Source organism: Microcaecilia unicolor, chromosome 3, assembly GCF_901765095.1.
Source record: "Microcaecilia unicolor chromosome 3, aMicUni1.1, whole genome shotgun sequence".
NCBI lineage: Eukaryota > Metazoa > Chordata > Amphibia > Gymnophiona > Siphonopidae > Microcaecilia > Microcaecilia unicolor.
In genome coordinates, this window is record NC_044033.1 from 155,423,909 (window position 1) to 155,446,388 (window position 22,480).

The 22,480-nt window shown below is 42.2% G+C and overlaps 1 protein-coding gene across 1 annotated transcript in view; it reads right to left on the reverse strand.

Annotated features, from left to right (window-relative positions):
• Positions 1 to 22,480, reverse strand: part of BIRC6 (baculoviral IAP repeat containing 6) — a 965,314-nt gene that overhangs the window by 486,814 nt on the left and 456,020 nt on the right. Inside the window, 5 exon segments of the mRNA XM_030196513.1 lie at positions 5,858 to 5,926; positions 5,928 to 5,981; positions 5,984 to 6,039; positions 14,912 to 15,471; positions 15,716 to 15,843. Coding sequence (XP_030052373.1) covers positions 5,858 to 5,926; positions 5,928 to 5,981; positions 5,984 to 6,039; positions 14,912 to 15,471; positions 15,716 to 15,843 — 867 coding nt within the window.

Genomic DNA, 22,480 nt, shown 5'->3' on the forward strand with positions numbered 1-22,480 from the left:
TTAAGGAGGCTAACAAACTGGGCAACACAATAATAATGGGTGATTCAATTACCCCGATATTGACTGGGTAAACATAACAAAAAGGCATGCTACGGAGATAAAACTCCCTTGACAAAATCAAGGACTGCTTTATGAAGCAGCTGGTCCATGAGCCAACAAGAGAAGGAAAAATTCTAGATCATCTTTAGTGGAGCACATGATCTGGTGCAGGAGGTAATGGTGCTGGGGCTGCTTGATAACAGTGATCATATGATCAAATTTGATATCGCCTTTGGAGTAAGTTCACACAGGAAATCCAATACATTAGCATTTAACTTTCAAAAAGGAGACTAAGATAAAATGAGAACAGTGGGAAAAAAAACTCAGAGGAACAGCTACTAAAGTCAAAAATTTACATCAGGCATGGATGCTGTTCAAAAATACTATCCTGGAAGCCCAGGCCAAATATATTTTATCTATTATAAAAGGATGAAGGAAGACCAAACGACAGCCGTCATGGTTAAAAGGTGAGGTGAAGGAAGCTATTAGAGCTAAAAGAAAATCTTTCAGAAAATGGAAGAAGGATTTGACTGAAAATAATAAGAAACAAAATAAGGAATGGCAAGTGAAATGCAAACCGCTGATAAGGAAGGTAAAGAGGGACTTTGAAAAAAAGATTGCGTTGAAGGCAAAAACACAGTAAAATTTTTTTTTAGGTATATTAAACGCAAGAAGCCAGCAAAAGAATCAGTTGGACCACTAGATGACCGAGGGTAAAGGAGCGATAGCAGAGAGATTAAAAGAATTCTTTGCTTCGGTCTTCACCGAGAAAGATTTGGGAGAGATACCGGTGCCAGAAATGGTATTCAAAGCTGACTATAAATCTGGAGGATGTAATGGCTCAATTTGACAAATTGAAGAGTAGCAAATCTCCTGGACTGGTATTCATCCCAGAGTATTGATAGAATTGAAAAATGAACTTGCGGAACTATTGTTAGTAATATATAACTTATCTTTAAAATCAAGCATGGTTCGGAAAGATGGGTGGACAATGTAACGCCAATTTTTTAAAAAGGTTCCAGAGGAGATCCTGGAAATTGTAGTTTGGTGAGCCTGACGTCGGTGCCGGCCAAAATGGTAAAGACTATTATAAAGAACAAAATTACAGAGCATAAAAAAAAGCATGGATTAATGAGAAAAAGCCGGCATGGATTTAATGAAGGGAAATCTTGCCTCACTAATGTATTATATTTATTTGAAGGGGGTAAACAAACATGTGGATAAAGGTGAGCCGGTCAATATTGTGTATCTGGATTTTCAAAATGCATTTATAACAAAGTACTTCATGAAAGACTCCAGAGAAAATTGGATAGTTATGGGATAGGAGGTAGTGTCATACTGTGGAGTAAAAACTGGTTAAAAGAAAGAAAGCAGAGAGTAGGGTTAAATGGTCAGTATTTCAATTGAGAAGGGTAGATAGTGGGGTTCCCCAGTGGTCTGTACTGGGACAGCTGCTTTTTAACTAGTGAGGTAATTACATTTGCTGAAAACACAAAGTTATTCAAAGCTGTTAAATCGCAAGAAGATTCTGAAAAATTACAAGAGGACCTTATGAGACTGGGCATCTAAATGGCAGATGACGTTTAATGTGAGGACGTGCAAAGTGATGCATGCGGGAAAGAGGAAACCAAACTATAGCTATGTAATGCAAGGTTCCAGATTAGGAGTCACTGACAGGAAAGAGATCTAGGTGTCATCGTTGATGATAGGTTGAAACCCTCTGCTCAGTGTGTGGCGGCGGCGGTTAAAGAAAGCAAATAGAACGTTAGGTATTATTAGGAAAGGAATGGAAAACAAAAATGAGGACGTTATAATGCCATTGTATTGCTCCATGGTGCAACCGCACCTCAAATATTGTGAGCAATTCTGGTAACCGCATCTCAAAAAAAGATATAGTGGAATTAGAAAAAGTACAGAGAAGGGTGACAAAAATGATAAAGGGGATGGGACGACTTCCCTATGAGGAAAGGCTAAAGTGGCTAGGGCTCTTCAGCTTGGAGAAAAGACGGCAGAGGGGAGATATGGTAGAGGTTTATAAAATAATGAGTGGAGTGGAACGGGTAGACGTGAATTGCTTGTTTACTCATTCCAAAAATACTAGAATTAGGGGGCACACAATGAAGCTAAAAAGTAGTAAATTTAAAACGTATTGGAGAAAATATTTCTTAACTCAACATGTAATTAAACTCTGGAATTTGTTGCCCAAGAATGTAGTAAAAGTGGTTAGCTTAGCTGGGTTTAGAAAAGGTTTGGATAGCTTCCTAAAGAAAAGTCCATAAGCCATTATTAAAATGGACTTGGGGGAAATCCACTGCTTATAAGCAGCATAAAATACTGTACTGTTTTGGGACCTTGCCAAGTGCTTGTAACCTGGATTGGCCACTGTTGTGAACAGGATGCTGGGCCTGATGAACCTTTGGTCTGTCCCAGCATTGCAATAATGTACTTACGTAGCCCTTGACAAAATGCTCTCTGTAAGAAAACAGCCTATCACAAAAATAAATATAATAAAACTCTGCCTCCTACCCTTTGGGTGTCCAGCATCTCTTCTTCCCCTCTATTTCTCACTCACTCATCTGAGTTCTCTCTTCCGTCAACTCCCTCTCCAATGCAGCATCTTTCTCTCCCCACCCCCATTGTTCTGTTATCGCTGTCCTGTTACACCTCTTCCCTACTTTCTGGCATCTCTCTCTTCCCCTCCCCTTCATTTGAGGCCGACAGCAGCGCCAACAAGCTGCTTTGGCTAGCCTCTGAGGCATTCTCTCTGTTGTGTCCTGCATACACTGACATAGAAAGTCATGTCACAGGAGGCGGGACACAACAGAGGGAATGCTTCCGGGGCCAGCCCAAATAACTTGTTTTCCTTGCTGATGCAGCTGGCAGCCCATAGGAACGTTGGAGGATTGCTGAAGGAGAGGGAGTGCAAGAGATATACTGATCCACGCAAAGCAGGAAGGAAGAGGGAGACATTCTGGACAGTGAGCATTAAAACTGGGGTGGCAAAGGGGAGACATACCTCAGCTCAAAGCAGCAGTGAGACTCAAACATACACAGTTGCAGGAGCAGAACAGGTAAAAATACTCAGAAGAAGGCCCTTTTGTCAGGGGCTGATTTCTTGGGTGCTATTTGTCAGGGTCTGTTTTGTGTGGACTTTTTTTTTTTTGGGGGGGGGCTATTTTGTGTTTGGGCCTTTTTGTCAGGGCTATTATGACAAGGTACCACATTAAGTATTAACTTGTTAGGCAGACTGGATGGACCATACAGATCTTTCTCTGCCATCATCTACTATGTTACTATAGGGCCCATTTTCAAAGAACTTAGAATTACAAAGTAACATAGGTTACTATGGAATACTGTAAGTCTAACTGCTTTGAAAATACACCTCTTTATGTTGATAACTGCTTTTATCACATTCTCTGGCAATGAATTCCAGAGTTTGATTACACATTAAGTGAAGAAATGTTTTATCCAATTGTTCTAAATTTACTATTAGTAGATTCATTGTGTGCTCCACAGTAAAGAAGAGATTCACAACTACCATTTCCACTCCACTCAGTTTATTATAGACTTTATCATATCTCTCTTCAGCCATCTGTTTTTCAAGCCGAAAAGCCTAGCCCCTTTAACCTTTCCTCATAGGAAAGACGTCCCAGCCCTTTTACCATTTTGTCACCCGTCTCTTAACTTTTCTAATTCTGCTATATCTTTTTAAGATATGATGACCAAAATTGTGGAGTGGAGGAGCGGCCTAGTGGTTAGGGTGGTGGACTTTGGTCCTGGGGAACTGAGGAACTGAGTTCGATTCCCGGCACAGGCAGCTCCCTGTGACTCTGGGCAAGTCACTTAACCCTCCGGTTGCCCCATGTAAGCCACATTGAGCCTGCCAAGAGTGGGAAAGTGCGGGGGTACAAATGAAACAAAAGAAAAAAAATTGAACACAATATTTGAGGTGTCGTCACACTATGGAGCAATACAAAGGCATTATAATATTCTCAATTTTGTTCTCCATTCCTTTCCTAATAATTCATAACATTCTAATTGCTTTCTTAGCTCTGCTGCAAACTGAGCAGAGGGTTCAACAAATCAATGACGACACCTAGATATTTTTCATGGAAGGTGACTCCTAATGTGGAACCCTGAATCACGTAGCTATACTTTGGGTTCCTCTTTCCTACATACATCAATTTGAACTTGCTCACATTAAATGTCATCTACCAGTCTCGTAAGGTCCTCTGTTATTTAACAACTTTGAATAAGTGTGCCATCATCAAATTTAATTACCTCACTAGCTATTACCATCTCTAGATCATTTATAAATATGTTAAAAAGCAGTGGTCCTAGCACAGAACCCTGGGGAACCCCACTACCTACCCTTCTCCACTGAGAATACAGTCCATTTAACCTTATTCTCTGTTTTAAACCAGTTTTTAATCCACAACAGAACACCACTTCCTATCCCATGACTCACCAATTTACTCTGGAGTCTTTCATGAGGTACTTTGTCAAATGCCTTTTGAAAATCCAGATGAACAATATCGACTGGCTCACCTTTATCCACATGTTTATCTGTTGGGATCCAGCATTACAGAAGTATTTCATCACTCAGTACACGTTCAAGATGAAAGGGGGTTGCTAGAACAAAGTCAAGACTCTCTTTTGCCTCATCATGTACTGTGCTTTTGGAAATAGCAATTGTCCCCAGGATTGGTTCAGTGTCTGCCTGCATTGGTGTTGACAATGGTATATCACATGCACAAAGACACCTGTGTGTCATAAAGCTGGTATCTATGACACGCAAAGGCTTTGTGTTCCAGGTCTATGCACTGCAAATATCAGTTGAGCAATATCGGCACTCATATGGTCTTATTGTAACCACCCACATCTTTTGAGCTGCTAAGGGCTTTTTTTCAGAGACCTATCGTCGATAAATATGGCCCAATGAACCAAATAATTTGATTTGAAATAGCAAAAACTGAACTGCTTAAGATGTCTGAAAAACAGTTGAGTGCACATACAAAAAAAAAACCCCAAAACATTTTCTTTAGTCAAGGATTTTCACTAATTTCAAAGTTTCCCTTATGAGAGAAGAGACAGTAAAAAAGCAATCCACATATGAAAACATCTTTTTTGAGCAAATGTAGAACTGCCAAAGGAAAATATCTTATTAACTCCACATGAAAAAAAATGAGGCAGCCATATGAAATGATGCAGGCATGGGGAAGAAGTGTAATGCCCAGTCAAGCTTAAAGCTTCTGCAGACTTACAAAGCTAGGAGTGTGCAAGCTCCATCAAAAGAAAAATCATCCATTTGTGAGAACACCCTCTCTTGCTTGTCCTTGGAACAAAACAGCTTTGGCAAAATTAAACTCAATAGCAAATAATTTCAACCTATGCTGCTAAAATACACAGTAGCCAAGGGCAAAAATGTAAAATATTTCTAAATGTGCCAAAAAGACCTTAATAGAAAAAATGCTCAGTTGCCAAACTACTGAACCACAAAGTATTCTTAATTAAATGAATACCTCATCATGAAGAAATAAGAAATGCATCCATTGGCTCTGTAGAATATATAAATTAAGGCAGAGCCACCATACATATGAGGTACTCTGTTTATGGGGAAACTCTTGAATCCATAAGAACTTTGGGATGCACCTCACTGACCTGGGCTCCAACTGATAATGGAACCCATATGTAACTTATTCTGTTTGTCCTTTTGAGATATATACACATTTAGAAAAACACATTTACAGTTATGATGCATTGTCACCTGCAGACACCTAATTAAAAAAAAAAAAAGCATGAGATAATAAAATTCAACTTACCTGTCTTCCATATAGCCACAGGCCATGTAAGTGAGAATGGGTTGAAGCATCACCTGTACGGTGGAAAGCTTTTTTACTGAGTGTGGTCAATATAGTGAACAACCCATCCCCCAACTGAAATGGCATCTAAATCCGCCATGAAAATTTTCATGTTTAGTCAGGTGTAAACCACTTGCACCTAAGTCAAAGAAAGACAGCATTAAACACATGCTACTTGGGTCACAATGAAGTCATTAAGGAAGCTTCAAGTGATTTAAATAAAATTAAATAGAAAATTGAATAAAAAACTCAGGACAAGGTGTATGGTTTTCAGGTAGACCAAGTAATGTATCTTTTTTTCAGGAACTGACAAACATTACGTGTTACAGTTTCATGATTTCAAACGAAATGCAAGTCTGAGCTTTCTTATATATCCTATATAATAATTTGCACCTCCAACGTTCTGAAGCTGACTGCCAGGAAGTTGAAGCGTCTCAAACACGGGCGCTATGAGTTCGCACCACCATCTCCATTCCGCTCCCAGTTCAGCAGTCCTCCCCCCCCCCCCCCCGGTACGTCACCGTGTTGCAAAAGAAACGATCGCGACGCGTCTCAAGGCCAAGGCGAAACGGGTTTGAAACCGAAAAAGCAGCAGAAGGTGAGTCCCGGCCACCGCCGCACCCAAACACTCACAGAGAGGGGGCCTGAACATGAACAGCCATGCCTAAGTTCTATCAAGGACATGTGGCTGCCCTTGACGTCGCGGTGACGTGCACACTAACGTGCTACTCGCTCACGCGCCGCTCTTCACAGAAGCCGCCAAAATTCAAAACAAATGGCGAATACTGCGCAGAATACAGTAACCTTGGTGAGCAGCGTTCAACTGTAAAATGTTAAACACACTATTGGCGCGACCCTAAGTACTTGGGTACCAGCGCTGCCCAGGTACACAAAAAAAAAAAAACCCCAAAACAAAGGGAGGGCAGGGATAGAAGACCTGGATGCCACACTTCTCTCACTGTGCCTGACTAAGTTTTATCAAAAAGAACAAAGAAAAAAAAGAAAGGCAAGGGGATAGAGACTACTGCAGGACCTGAATGGATGCACTCTTAGGAGCAGCGCTGAACAGTTATACTTTCCAGAAAAAAAAAAACAGTTGGAAGGGGATACAAGGGAAGAATTTAAAAACCAAAACCTGTCTTGGACAGGGGCAAACAGGGAGATTGCAGGATAGGGATGGATGGACACACTCAATCACTCTCTCACTGTCTCTCTCTCACACACAGTCACTCACTGTCACACACACACATTATCTATGTGACACACACACAACGGATCTCTCAGAGACACTTCTCCATCTTACACAGTCTCACTACTCTCTCAATCACAATCAGACTATCAATGTATCTCCACACTCACTTACTGTTACACACACACACCTGAGGCATATTTTCAAAGCACTTAGCCTTCCCAAGTTCAACAGGTTTCTATGGAACTTGGAAGGCTACGTGCTTTGAAAATGAGCCCCACTGAATCTCACTCTGTATCTCACATACACACTATTACTCCTGTCACAACACACTTGCTGTATCTCTCTATGACATACACACAGTATCTCTCAATCTGTCTAAAACAAACTCTCTCACAACACACTGATACAGCACATGGATAGATGGATACACACTCTATGTTCATACACCTCTCCACACACACACACTTACATACAGGTCAATCAACAGATTCACTTTCATTAATGCCCCTTTCATTGGTACTGCAGGCAGTACTGTTTTTATCCACATATTAGCCTAGCCCCACAAACACTGACCTCCATTTTACACTATGTCGAAGACAATTCCAGTAAAATTGGCTTTTGCTATGACAATAAACTAGTCACAAGGACAAACTTTTGAAAAAGTAGGCATTCTGCTCCCCCGAACCTGTGTTACACATGGACCTATGTTGCATTTTCATGAGTTTGCAACTCTTCGGATGTGATTGTTAAAGTAATTGATGGTCCTGATCAAGGAAAGCTTTTACCTCATTGTATTACTGTTCACAAAAATATTGTTTATGAGGAAATCTTAATGTAGGAAAAACTTATGTACGTATTAAAAATTTACTAAATCTGCATACTCTTTCCCTCTTACAAAAACCAATACATACAACTCACTCACAAACAAAAAGAAATACAACAGAAATACATAACACAAAAAACACATCTCACTTTCATGCATCAGATTAGTCATAAAACAATCTGGGAAATTATTCATTAGCATCACAGGAAATATCTAAAAACACTTCCATTAAAAACATTCATGGCAAAATCAGATTACCTTGCTAGCGCCCGTTTCATTTCTACAGAAACTGGCCTTTTTCTCTAGTATTTTATATAAAAGTTGCAAGACAGAGAAGAAGTGGCTTTACACTTTTCAGAACAAACAATTTTAAAAGTATATATTTTTTTTCTTTGGTGACTTAGCACTAAGATCCAGTTTTGATTTATATTATACATAATTTTTCACAATACTAGTCCCAATTTTTTACCATAATTGGCAGGGAAGGTAAAAAGCTTAAGTACAAATTCAATGTTCTGAATCTAGGACTGAAAACCATTTTTCTTCACTTTTTAAAGTAATGCAGCTAACATGTAGCAACTGCTGTGCCAGTTGCACAGAAATATTTCATAAAAAATGTTCTATTTAAATACATTAATAGTATACATCCTTTTCAGAAATAGCAAAGATACTTACCTGTAAGATGGTGTTCTCCAAGGACAGCAGGCAGATTATTCTTACATCTGGGAGACATCATCTGGCAGAGCCCAGCACAGATGCTGACTAGCAAATGAAGTTGAAAGTTCTAGCAGTGTCCCACTGTACATACACTGGTGCCTTCCCCATCCACTGCGCAAGCGCAGGTCCTCCGTCAGGTGAAAAAGCAATAAGCAAGATAGCCTATAACTAAATCCAACTTCCAGGGAAGGTGGGAGGGTATATGAGAATAATCTGCATGCTGTCCTTAGAGAACACCAGCTACAGTATATTTGCGTTCTCAGAGTACAGGCAGGCCTTCTTATTTTCACATCTGGGAATCCAGAGCTACCAGGCTCACTGAAAAAAAAGAAAGCTAAGATAATTGAGTTTCAAATATCAAGTCAAACTTAAAACAACCTGAACTATACATGCTAGCTGTATAGGTACATCCTGTAACAGAATTAAACATGGCCTAGGAGGGTGGCGTTGGATTCTACACTCCAAATAAATTCTTCAGAAATGCCTGTCCGAACCAAACTGTCGCATCAGGTATCCTGATTCAGAGAGCAGTGGGATAAAAATGTGCAGCCTTGCAATCTCCTCTACGGAGGCTGATCTCAAGTGGGCTACCGACACAGCCATGGCTCTGACATGTCCCTCAAGAGTGAGCCCAGCCTGGGCATAAGCAAAGGAGATGCAATCTGCTATTCAATTTGAAAGTGTGCATTTCCCAATGGTCACCCCCGGTCTGTTGGAGTCAAAAAACGAAAAGCTGGTTGGACTAACTATGGGCTTGAGTCCACTCCAGATAGTAGGCTAAGGCTCACTTGCAGTCTAAACTATGCAGTTACACCTTTGCCAGAATGGGCACGAGGTTGGGGAAAAATGTTGGTAGAACAACTGACTGGTTAAGATGGAACTCCGACACCTACCTTAGGAAAGACCTTAGGGTGCATGTGAAAACTACTCTGTTGTAATGAAATTTAGTACACAATGGATGAGCTATCAGGGCCTGGAGCTCACTGACTCTGCAAGCTGAAGTAACCGCCACCAGAAACACAACTTTCCATGTCAAAAACTTCAGATGACAGGTTTTCAGAGGCTCAAAAGCAGCTTTCATCCGCTGGGTGAGGACTATGTTGAGATCCCATGACACAACCATAGGTTTGGTAGGGGTCTTTTTAGCAACAAACCTCTCATGAAGCAACAACTAAAGGCTGTACAGAGATGGACTCTACTCTCACATGGTGAAAACTGCCAACTGCACTGAGATGAACCCTTACAGAGTTGGTTTTCAAACCAGACTCAGAGGTGCAGGAAGTACTCAAGCAGTTGTTGTATAGGGCAAGAGAAGGGATCTGAGCCGTCCTCTCACACCGGACAGCAAACCTTCTCCACTTAAGAGTAACATATCTTAGTGAAATCTTTCCTGGAAGCCAGCAAGATACAGGAGACACCAATAGGCAATCCCAGGGCTTCAAGTTCTATGCTCTCAATAGCCAAGCCATGAGGGCCAAAGAATGGAGGTTGAGATGCAAAAGGGATCCCTCATTCTGCGTGATGAGGGTAGAAAAACAGTCCAATCTCCACAGATCATCAGAGGACAACTCCAGAAGAAGAGGGGACTAGATCTGCCGTGGCCAGTAAGGAGCAATCAAAATCATGGTTCCCTGTCTTGCCTGAGTTTCAGTAAAGTCTTCTCTATGAGAGGTATGGGAGTATATGCATACAGAAGTCCTTGCCCCAATGCAGGAGAGAAGCATCTGACGCTAATCTGCAGTGTGACCCGAGCCTGGAGCAGAACTGAGGGACTTTGTTGTTCAGATGAATGGCAAAAAGATCCTCTGAGGGGGTGCCCGACTCTCGGAAGATTTTCTGGGCTATGCCCCTGTTGAGAAGTATGGCTGCAATATTCTGCTCAGTCTGTCCACCAGGCTGCTGTTCTTGACAGGCAGGTCTAAGTGGCATGGAAGTCGAGAGCCCATTGCCACATGTCGTCCGCTTCCTAACACAAGGGTAAAAACCCACACCCCCCTGCTTGTTGACATACAACATCGTAACCTGGTTGTTAGTTTGGATGAGAACAGTTTGGTTCTGGGGTCAATTTCTGAAGCCTTTAGTGTTCCAAATAGCCCAGAGCTCAAGAAGATTGGTGTGAAACTGAACCTCCTGAGTGGACCACTGGCCCTGAGTGTGAAGCGCATCTACATGAGCTCCCCAACCCAGGCTGGATGCATCCATTGTCAACACCTTTCAAGACACTGGAATTTGGAATGGAAGTTCTAGGGTCAAAAGACTGCCCACCAGAGAAGGATGCAAGTCAGCTTTGGGGGAATGTGAATGACATCTGTTAGGTTCCCCATCGCCTAAGACCACTTGGAAGCTAAGGTCCACTGGGCCACTCTCAAGTGGAGACATGGGGGTGACATGCACTGTTCAAACTTCAGTAGCTTCAGCACCTGAATAATAGGTGCGTGGACTCTGTGGCTCCTTCCTGACATGCTCTTGACCAGCCAATCAACCAGATACAGAAACACATACACATCAGTCTGCATAGGTACGCTGAGATTACCACAAGACACTTGGCAAAACTCTGGGGGCAGACATACTGGAAGTGGTGTTATCCCACATGAGATCAAGATACTTCTTGTGATCTGTAAGTATCAAAATGTGGTATAGGCATCCTTTAAATCCAGACAGGATAGTCAATCATTTCCTGAATCAGAGGAAGAAGGGTGCCCAGGGAAATCATCCTTAACTTTTCCTTGACCAGAAATCTGTTCAGGGCCCTTACGTCTAGGATGGGCCAGAATCCTCCCAGTTTTTTGATCACAAGGAAGTACCTGAAATACAATCCCTTCCCTCCTTCCCCAGTGGCAAAGGTTCAACCGCTCAGGCCTGTAAATTTCCTCTACAAGTACCTGCTTGTGCTGAGAGCTGTTAAGATGCTCTCTGTGGGCAATTTGTAGGTCTCTGGATGGATTATTTGAAGAACCCAGCAGTCAGAGGTTACAAGGGGCAATCTGTGTTGGAAAAAAATGAATCTCCCTCCAACCAGTAAGCTGTCCGGTACAGACACTGAGTAGCTATGCTCCGCAAGAGCCAGTCAAAAGCGTATGTCCTGCTTTGACTGGGGAGCCAGTTGGGACTTCTGAGGATGGGGCTGGTAAGGCCTGGGACACTGGGCCTGGGTTGCCTGAGCAAAGTGAATAGGAGGAGGGTACCTATGCCTCTGAGAGTAGTAGGGTTGCCACCTAGGAACACTAGAAAATCTTCCTGTTAAGAAGATACACATGGAAGATGTCGAGATACAGGGGTGTAGCCAGACAACTAATTTGGGTGGGCCTAGGCAAGAAGTGGGTGGGCACTAAGTGTTCTCCCCACCCCCCCACATCAAAAAATATCAGTTGGCGGGAAACGCTTTTTTCCACCTTGGCAGTCTGCAGCTGGCATGCGTAGAAAACTGAGCATACGCAGGTGCTGGTATCATGGAGAGTAGCATTTTCGTTACCGTCAGGAGGAAGTCTTCAGCTGGCAGACCATGGGATCTCCACCAGCTACTGCTAAACATGTGCTACTATTGGGTGGGCCTAAGCCCTAAGTAGGTGGGCTCTGGCCCACCCTAGGCCCACCTGTGGCTACATCACATATGTTTCTTAATGAGATCAGTGACCTCTTCCGCTTTCTCTCCAAACAAATTGTCTCCTGGGCACGGCACGTCCTGCAATCTCTCTTCAGCCAGTGGTTCGAGATCAGATATACGCAGCCAAGAGAGTCCGCACATCCCCACATCCATGCCAGAGTGTCTAAATGCAACATCAAAGGTATCATAGGCACCCCTGGCCAGATAATGCCTACACGCCACCTGCTTGTTGGCCAGCTGGCAAAGCTCTGCAGTCTTCTCCAAACGGAGAGCCCACCAGACTCAGTGAACTGTCTACTAAAGACTCCAAAGTAAAGGCTCATGTAGAGCTGCTAGGGCTGGATGCAGGCAACGAGCATCAAGGTCTGAAAAGTCTTTCTCCCAAACGAATGCAAAATTCTGGCCTCCCATCCCGGGAGTGCCAAAGCATGAGAAAGAGAACTCTTAGCCTATTTAAGAGCATATTCATCCACCACAGAATGGTGAGGCAGCTGTGCCCTCTCAAATCCAGGAGCCTTCTGGATACAATACTGCATATCCATCTTATTGGGTGCAAGCTGCACTGTGAGGAAAGATTTCCAGTTCGTCAACAGTGCGCCCTTAAAGATACTGTGCAATGGCAGTGACCCCTTCCTTAGGGACAAACTTACAGTCCAGGGCAGACACCATTTCCACCTGAGACTCCTTCCTCTGTCTCCAACTTAAATTGGGCAGCCACAGCCATCTCCACCGCAAAACTAGTGAAAGGGAGTGTCTCTGGTGGAGATTCCAATCTCCCTTGAGAAGAAGGATCAGATGGTATACCATCTGTGCCCTGAAAATGACAGATACAAATCAAGGTAAGGTATACACAAAAAGTAGCACATATGAGTTTATCTTGTTGGGCAGACTGGATGGACCGTGCAGGTCTTTTTCTGCCGTTATCTACTATGTTACTATATGACTCCTCCTCCAAGAAGTAATGCGAGTCCTTATTCAACTCCCAAGAGCAGTCCCAATCAGACTCTGCATACTCAGAGGAAGCTGAATGAGTCTGCACCGACCTCTGTCTGGTGGAGCAAGGTCCACACCCTTAAGAGTGCCAAGGTACAACCCTACTCTCAGACTCTGGGGTAGCTTCCTCCCCCGATGCAGAGAGCAGTACTGCATGTCCATATGTACACATCCCGCGAGGTGTCGGTGTCGAAGATCTGGGCATGGGCACCGGAACTGATGAAGCCTCAGAGAGGGCCTTGAGCTGTTCTGCTGGTGATGCAAATGTCCTCAATGCCTGAGCAGAAGACCTCTACAGAAACTGCACTAGCTCCTCTCAGAGCATTCTCTAGAACCGCTCGTCAAAGGTGGGCATCGGCAAACGCATAGTAGCTGGACAAAAGGTAGCCTGAGAAGAGATTGGTGCCAAATTGGTGGCAGGGACCAGGCTGCTTAATGACTTGCTCACCAGCACCTCTTCTAAGGAGGGGGAGCGCTGCTCCCAATGCTGGTGCTTCTCGGGCATCAGAGAATCTGATGTCCCAGTGCTTGTGGAAGACCACTGTGTGTGCTTCTTGAGCTTCCCCCGATGCAGAGAGCCTCGATTCCCTGGCGCTAAAGAGGACACCACCAATGATGTGCATGTACTTGGTATCAGGTTTGATGCTGACTGGTTCCGGGGCCTGCTATCAGTACCTTGTGCTGAAAAACAAGTGAAGACCCCACTCAATGCCACTGCATTCCCAGTGGATGCCGAAGTCTGAGACGCCATGCAGGTCAATGCAACCGGTGCCAAAGTGTCAATGGTACGGCAGTTGAGGAGCCTAAAAGTTGCTTTCTTTGAGACAGTCACAGCCACTGGGTTCTCACCTGCATTTTTAAACAGAGAACAGAATCAAAGGGGACATGATCTGACTGAAGGAACTCGATACACCAACTGTGTGGGTCTGTGACAGAAATCACCCGTCTACATTGGGAACACCTCTTGAAGTCACTGTCTTCTAAGACATTGGAAACAATCTTAGCTAAATTAACTCCTCAATCTTGAATTGTCAAAAATAGGCACATTCAAATTGAGGCTGTGGCTTAAACTGGGCAGCCACACCTGAAAATAAAGAAAACTTAAAAATGGCTGAAAAAAATCCTAAAAAAATATATGGTGTTGGGAAAACAAAAAACTGAGGAAAATATGACTAAAATATAAGAAACCCACATGGGAAGGCACTTGGCAAAAAATTAGCACAGTGTGAGAAGAGAACACATGAACATGGAAAAAGAACACTAGAGGACCCATGCTCATGTGTCAGGCAGGAAGGCACCAGCGCAAGCGTGGTGGGACGATTCACTAGGTAGCATCCACACCAGGCTCCGTCAGATGACGTCACACAGATGTGAAAATAAAAAGGCCTGCTTGTCCTCAGAGAAAACATGTAATCCACAAGCATGTTATCTCTACAGGAACAAGCTAACATCCTGCACAGCTTCAGAGGGCCCAGCACTCCAAACAGGAATGTAGGCTAATCTGGGGAGCAGTGCCAGATCAGTCTCCCTAACTGCAAACAAACTGGGAGACATTTCCAAAGCTTTAAAGTAAGCTATGTTTGGAGGGTGTTTCATAGCCACAAGTTAAAAACAAATAATATCTAAACAGATTTTAACCTTAAAAAAAAAAAAAGCAATACTGAAGCAGGAAAAACACATACCAATTATCATTGCCATTGCACTGCTGTTGCACTGGCCCAAAGCAGACAGAATCTGGCTCATAATTTGTTGGTTGGCCAGCACTAAGTCGGCTACATAGGCTGTTGAACCTTGAGTAGTGGAATTGCTACTGTTACCATCTTTGCCTCCAGAAACCTTTTCTTCATCAGAGACGCTGTCCATGGTGCTGGCCATTGGAGCCCTGGCACTAAATTCTCTGTTCCCTGAAAGTGGAAGCTGCACCAATACGTTAACCAACTTCAGCAAGTCAAACATAAGCTGATCCCTAGTCATCTCTCCACAAACTGCTTTGGCATCACCAGGGCGAATGATATTGGCAAAAAGCCCCCCGAAGCAGGCTCGAGCGCCAACTGAGCTGTCAGAGCCACTGCGAGAAACTACTTTGTCCGAGCACGTGATGTAATGGTGCACAAGAAAGGTGATGGACTCTATTACTGCAGAGATGGTGCTGACGGACACTACTTCAAAATTTTGTTCCAGTGTGAACTCCAGAAGCTTCACCTGAGCATCCAGTGGTCCCTGACCTGTCTGGAAAGCACCCCTGTAAAACAGGAAAATAAAACAAGACATATGTAGGCATACTGTAAGTTTACAGGTAAAGAAGCTACTTAAAATGGCCCCTATTTCTATTTTTAAAAAGTAATACATGGAAATAAGACAAAACAGAAAAAAGAAAATACGATACCTTTTTTATTGGACTAATTTAATACATTTTTGATTAGCTTTAAAATCTGCAAGTTCCCTTTCCCCTAAGGTAATTTCTATCCAGCATGCCATATGCTTACCGTTCTGTAGAAAGGATATGTATGAGTTTTAGTAAAAATTCACTAAATATTTGGGGGCAGGTTGAAGAAAGGTGCACTTGTAAACGTGTAAGGAATTCTTGCATAGCTTGTGTAGCTGTTGGCCCAACCTAAAAGAAAAAAAGAAAAAATCATGAATATTTTTAATATCAATACAAAGGAAACACCAAAGTCACAAAGAATCAGAAAAGTGTCAATAGGTTTTTTTTTTTACCATTTTGTCCACAGAAAGGGCAAAGCTCATATAATGAAGTCAAAGCAAAGGCAAAGTTTTCAAGAAGCCCTTCCTGCTAGTAAAGCAGTGCACTTTACCCACAGAAATGGGCTCTTACAAAACTGCCTGCTCTGATATATGGGCAAATTTATTTGCTTACAGTTCAAATACATGCATGTTTATCCATGGTTTGAAAAAACATTCCCAAAGGCAAGGCTGGGGAGGCATCTACATTTAACAATGTACCATAGGCAAATAAACCAATCCAAAAAAATTGTGTCTTAAAACTACTACTACTACTACTTAGCATTTCTATAGCGCTGCCAGGGTTACTCAACTACACATCAAAGCAAAAACAACGTAAATGCATACCTTCTCCTTTGTATATGCTCTAAGATTACATCGTGGATCAAAGGTGCTTTAATCATAACCTACCTGATAAATCACTTTAAATAGTCAAATTATGAATTCCTAACAGTGGGAACCACTGTCAATCTGCATAGTCTGAATTAAGAATTGGACTGGATCTCCTTGAGAAGAGTTATTGTGATTGGTTCTCCAGCTAGCCTATTAGAAACCTTTTAAAGGGTATTAGTTGGTGCCGCCATATTGTAAGACACCTTGAGGAGTGAATGGCAATCGGTGTTCAGGTAAGTTTTGTAATAAAATAATATATATAGAATATTTTAAAGCTATTTGAACTGAATTTTAATTAGGGGTTTGTTACTTCTAGGTCCACATCCTGATGGAGCTGGGGCTTACTGCCTTTTGAAACATGGTCCATGTAGGCAGCAGATCTGGATATTGGACACAAACTAAACTGATTCTAATATTTAAATTGAATAAGCTGCTATTAACAGTAATTAGCTATAAAAAAATAAAGTATAAGCACAATAAAAGTGTTTGATAAGGACACAGGCAAGTCATGAGTAGATGGCTCATGTGAAAAAGAGTCGCCACTGAAATCATGAATGTGTGTAATTATATGAGTGTTCAGCATTTAAGTTTATATTCATCACCTACAGCATATTTAACAGTACAAACTGATAGTGGTTTAAAGTTTGTAGAACTACTTGCTCAAAGGGTGAAATTGTAATATACTGCAAGTTACCCAAATTCACTCCCATATCAGTTTTGCTCCACCCCCTGCAATACTGTAAGTAAGCAGAACAAAAAAACTCTTACATCTCTATGAATCTTAAAAAAAAAAAAAACAACAACAACAACAAAAGCATACAACATGAAACCAAATAAAAATAATAAAATCATTCAACACAAGGCCTTCCCAAGTGTCATACCACAAAAATAAACACACCAAAACATACATTCACTTCCAGCTTCCATCAATAACCAAAAGCTAACCCCCCTCCTTGTCCATACTAGGTCTACAGAAGGGGCACACCAAGGGACAGGCTCTTTGGTATGGCCCTTCAGTGGTGGGCCTGCCTAAAAGTCTATTCCTCTTGTAATGCAATGCCAGGCCTTAGCAATGATTTCCTGAGCAAGGGGGTGAGATAAATGGAACATTTAACATGGGACATGAGATAACCAGGTATGCCTTAGAATTCCACTGGAAAAAGCTGTAAATGGGGGTCATGGATTTGATATACCGCCTTTCTGTGGGCACAACCAAAGCATTTTACATATACTGAGGGCACTTTTTCTGTCCCTAGTGGACTCACAATCTAAGTTTTGTACCTGGGATAATGGAGGGTTAAATGACTTGCCCAGGATCACAAGGAGCTGCAGTGGAAATCGAACCCAGTTCCTCAGGTTCTCAGCCCACTTAACTAACCATTAGGCTAGTACAAAAATGCAGATGGAGGACTCCTTTACCATAAGAGGAGCATAATCCATGATGTGGAGCTTGGCCATAGCAGTGTTAGCCATCTCTTGTAGCTGGTGAGAGAAGCAGGAGCTGTAGGAGCTAAAGATTACAGCAGCCTACAATACACCAACATCCTGTACAAGTGCAATCTTCCTGGGCACCATCATTATCAGTCTGGATCTTCTTTCAACTTTCACCCATGGGAAGGAGAGAGACAGAATTCAAATTTATGTAGTGTGACAAAGCAAAAAAATATATATATATATTTTTTGGAAGGGGCATTAACATGGTGACTGCATTAATTCCCTAATGACTAAGCCTTAAGAGGACTTTTCAAATACTTGCCTAAGTTAGTTACATATGATAGAGGGAAGAGTCGTATCAGAAATTTTGCAACCAGCTATTTAAGACTGTATATCCCATACCTGAAACACATTTTTATCATACTAATGCTTTTAAACTAAAAATGGGGGGAAGGCCGACAGTCGCTCAAAAGCGCATGGTTCAGGATAAGGTATCTTGCAAGGATACCTCACAAACAGGGAAGATAGGGTTTCTGGATAGTGAGGCTGCACAACAGACCGTGGTAGGTCAGGTGCCCTTAAATACAACTAAAGATCAGACAAAAGATGGCCAATCGTCATGCAAATAGGAACAACAAACATACTCTAAAATGTCTTTATGCAAATGCTAGAAGTCTAAGAAATAAGATGGGAGAGTTGGAATATATTGCAATTAATGAAAAATTGGATATAATAGGCATTACTGAGACCTGGTGGAAGGAAGATAACCAATGGGACACTGTCATACTGGGGTACAAAGTATATCGTAGTGATAGGGTGGACCGGTCTGTTGGAGGGGTAGCATTGCACATTAACGAGAGCCTTGACTCAGATAGATTACAAATTCAGCAGGAAACAAATCACACCCTTGAATCATTGTGGGTTGAAATTCCATGCATAAAAGGGAAAAGGACGGTGATAGGAGTGTACTACCGTCCGCCTCGCCGACGCAGAAATGATAAAAGAAATCAGAGAAGCAAACAAAATGGGCAATGTGATAATAATGGATGACTTCAATTATCCAAACATAGACTGGGTAAATGTAACATCGGGACATGCTAGAGAGGTACAATTCCCTGATGAAATCAAGGACATCTTTATAGAACAGCTGGTGCAGGAGCCAACGAGAGAAGGAAAAATTCTAGACTTGGTCCTTAGTGGAGAGCATGATCTGGTGGAGGCATGGACGCTGTTCAAAAATACCATCCTGGAGGCCCAGGCCAAACATATTCCACGAATTAGAAAAGAAAAACGGAAGTCCAAAAGACAGCTGGCGTGGTTGAAAAGTGAGGTGAAGGAAGCTATTAGGGCTAAAAGAAACGCCTTCAGAAAATGGAAGAAGGAACCGTCTGAAAATAACAAGAAGCTTAAGGAGTGTCAAAGCAAATGCAAGGCGCAGATAAAGAAGGCCAAGAGAGATTACGAAAAAAAGATAGCATCAGAGGCAAAAAAACATAGCAAAAATGTTTTTGGGGTATATTAAAAGCTGGAAGCCGGCAAAAGAATCGGTTGGGCCGCTGGATGACAGAGGGGTAAAAGGGGCGATCCAGGAAGACAATGACGTAGCAGAGAGATTGAATGAATTCTTTGCTTCGGTCTTCACCGAGGAAGATTTGGGTGGGATACCGGTGTCAGAAATGGTATTTCAAGCGGAAGACTCGGAGAAACTGACTTCACGGTAAACCTGGAGGACGTAATGGGGCAGTTCAGCAAACTGAAGAGTAGCAAATCTCCTTGATCAGATGGTATTCATCCTAGAGTACTGACAGAACTGAAAATGAGCTTGCGGAGCTACTGTTAGTGATATGCAATTTATCCTTAAAATCGAGTGTGGTACCGGAAGATTGGAGGGTGGCCAATGTATTGCCAATTTTCAAAAAAGGTTCCAGGGAGATCCGGGAAATTATAGACCGGTGAGTCTGACGTCGGTGCCGGGGAAAATGGTAGACGCTATTATTAAAAACAAAATTACAGAGCACATCCAAGGACATGGATTACTGAGACCAAGCCAGCACGGCTTTTGTGTGGGGAAATCTTGCCTGACCAATTTACTTCAATTATTTGAAGGAGTAAACAAACATGTGGACAAAGGAGAGCCGGTTGATATCGTGTATCTGGATTTTCAAAAGGCGTTTGACAAGGTACCTCATGAAAGGTTACAGAGGAAATTGGAGGGTCATGGGATAGGAGGAAATGTCCTATTGTGGATTAAAAACTGGTTGAAGGATAGGAAACAGAGTGGGGTTAAATGGGCAGTATTCACAATGGAGAAGGGTAGTTAGTGGGGTGCTAGGACTGCTGCTTTTTAATATATTTATAAATGATTTAGAGATGGGAGTAACTAGCGAGGTAATTAAATTTGCTGATGACACAAAGTTATTCAAAGTCGTTAACCTCGCGACAGGATTGTGAAAAATTACAAGAGGACCTTATGAGACTGGGAGGCTAAATAGCAGATGACGTTTAATGTGAGCAAGTGCAAGGTGATGCATGTGGGAAAAAAGAACCCGAATTATAGCTACGTCATGCAAGGTTCCACGTTAGGAGTTACGGACCAAGAAAGGGATCTGGGTGTTGTCGTCGATAGTACACTGAAACCTTCTGCTCAGTGTGCTGCTGTGGCTAGGAAAGCGAATAGAATGCTGGTATTATTAGGAAAGGTATGGGAAAACAGGGTGTGAGGATGTATAATGCCATTGTATCGCTCCATGGTGCGACCGCACCTTGAGTATTGTGTTCAATTCTGGTCGCCGCATCTCAAGAAAGATATAGTAGAATTGGAAAAGGTGCAGCGAAGGGCGACTAAAATGAAAGCGGGGATGGGACGACTTCCCTATGAAGAAAGACTAAGGAGGCTAGGGCTTTTCAGTTTGGAGAAGAGATAGCTGAGGGGAGACATGATAGATGTATATAAAATGAGTGGAATGGAACAGGTGAAGTGAAGCGTCTGGTCACGCTTTCCAAAAATACTAGGACTTGGGGCATGCGATGAAACTACAGTGTAGTAAATTTAAAACAAATCTGAGAACGCCGATTTATAAAAAAAGGTTCCAGAGATGACCTGGGAAATTATAGACCGGTGAGCCTGATGTCGGTACCAGGGCAAAATGGTAGAGACTGTTATAAAGAACAAATTACAAAACATATTGAAAAGCATAGATTAATGAGACAAAGCCAACCTAGTGGTTAGGGTGGTGGACTTTGGTCCTGGGGAACTGAGTTCGATTCCCACTTCAGGAACAGGCAGCTCCTTGTGACTCTGGGCAAGTCACTTAACCATCCAAGCCGCATTGAGCCTGCCATGAGTGGGAAGCGTGGGGTACAAATGTAACAAAAAAAAAAACAACCATGGATTTAGTGAAGGGAAATCTTGCCTCACCAATCTATTCATTTATTTGAAGGGGTGAACAAACATGTAGATAAAGGTGAGCCGGTCATATTGTGTATCTGGATTTTCAAAAGGTGTTTAACAAAGTACCTCATGAAATACTCCAGAAGAAATTGGAAAGTCATGGAATAGGAGTTAGTGTCCTATTGTGGATTAAAAACCGGTTAAAAGAAAACAGAGAGTAGGGTTAAATGGTCAGTATTCTCAATGGAGAAGGGTAGATAGTGGGGTTCCCTAGGGGTCTGTGCTGGGACCGCTTCTTTTTAACATATTTATAAATGATCTAGAGATGGGAGTAACTAGTGAGGTAATTAAATTTGCTGATGACACAAAATTATTCAAAGTTGTTAAATCGTAAGAGGATTGTGAAAAATTACAAGAGGACGTTACGGGACTGGGAGACTGGGCGTCTAAATGGCAGATGACGTTTAATGTGAGCAAGTGCAAAGTGATATATGTGGGAAAGAGGAACCCGAGGTATAGTTATGTAATGCAAGAAAGCAAATAGAATGTTATTAGGAAAGGAATGGAAATCAAAAATGAGAACGTTATAATGCCTTTGTATAGCTCCACTGCGCGAACACACCTCGAATATTATGTGCAATTCTGGTCACTGCATCTCAAAAAAGATATAGTGGAATTAGAAAAGGTAGAGAGAAGGGTGACAAAAATGATAAAGGGGATGGGATGAATTCCCTTTGAGGAAAGGCTAAAGCGGCTAGGGCTTTTCAGCTTGGAGAAAAGACCCCTGAGGGCAGATATGATAGAGGTCTATAAAATGAGTGGAGTGGAATGGGTAGATGTGAATCGCTTGTTTACTCTTTCCAAAAGTACTAGTGGGCATGCAGTGAAGCTAGAAAGTAGTACATTTAAAATGAATTGGAGAATATAGTTCTTCACTCAACATGTAATTAAACTCTGAAATTCGTTGCCAGACTCGCAAGGTCCTTCGTAATTTTTCACAATCCTGTTGCGAGTTAACGACTTTGAATAACTTTGTGTCATCAGCAAATTTAATTACCTCGCTAGTTACTCCCATCTCTAAATCATTTATAAATATATTAAAAAGCAGCGGTCCTAGCACAGACCCCTGAGGAACCACACTAACTACCCTTCTCCATTGTGAATACTGCCCATTTAACCCCACTCTGTTTCCTATCCTTCAACCAGTTTTTAATCCACAATAGGATATTTCCTCCTATCCCATGACCCTCCAATTTACTCTGAAGCCTTTCATGAGGTACCTTATCAAACG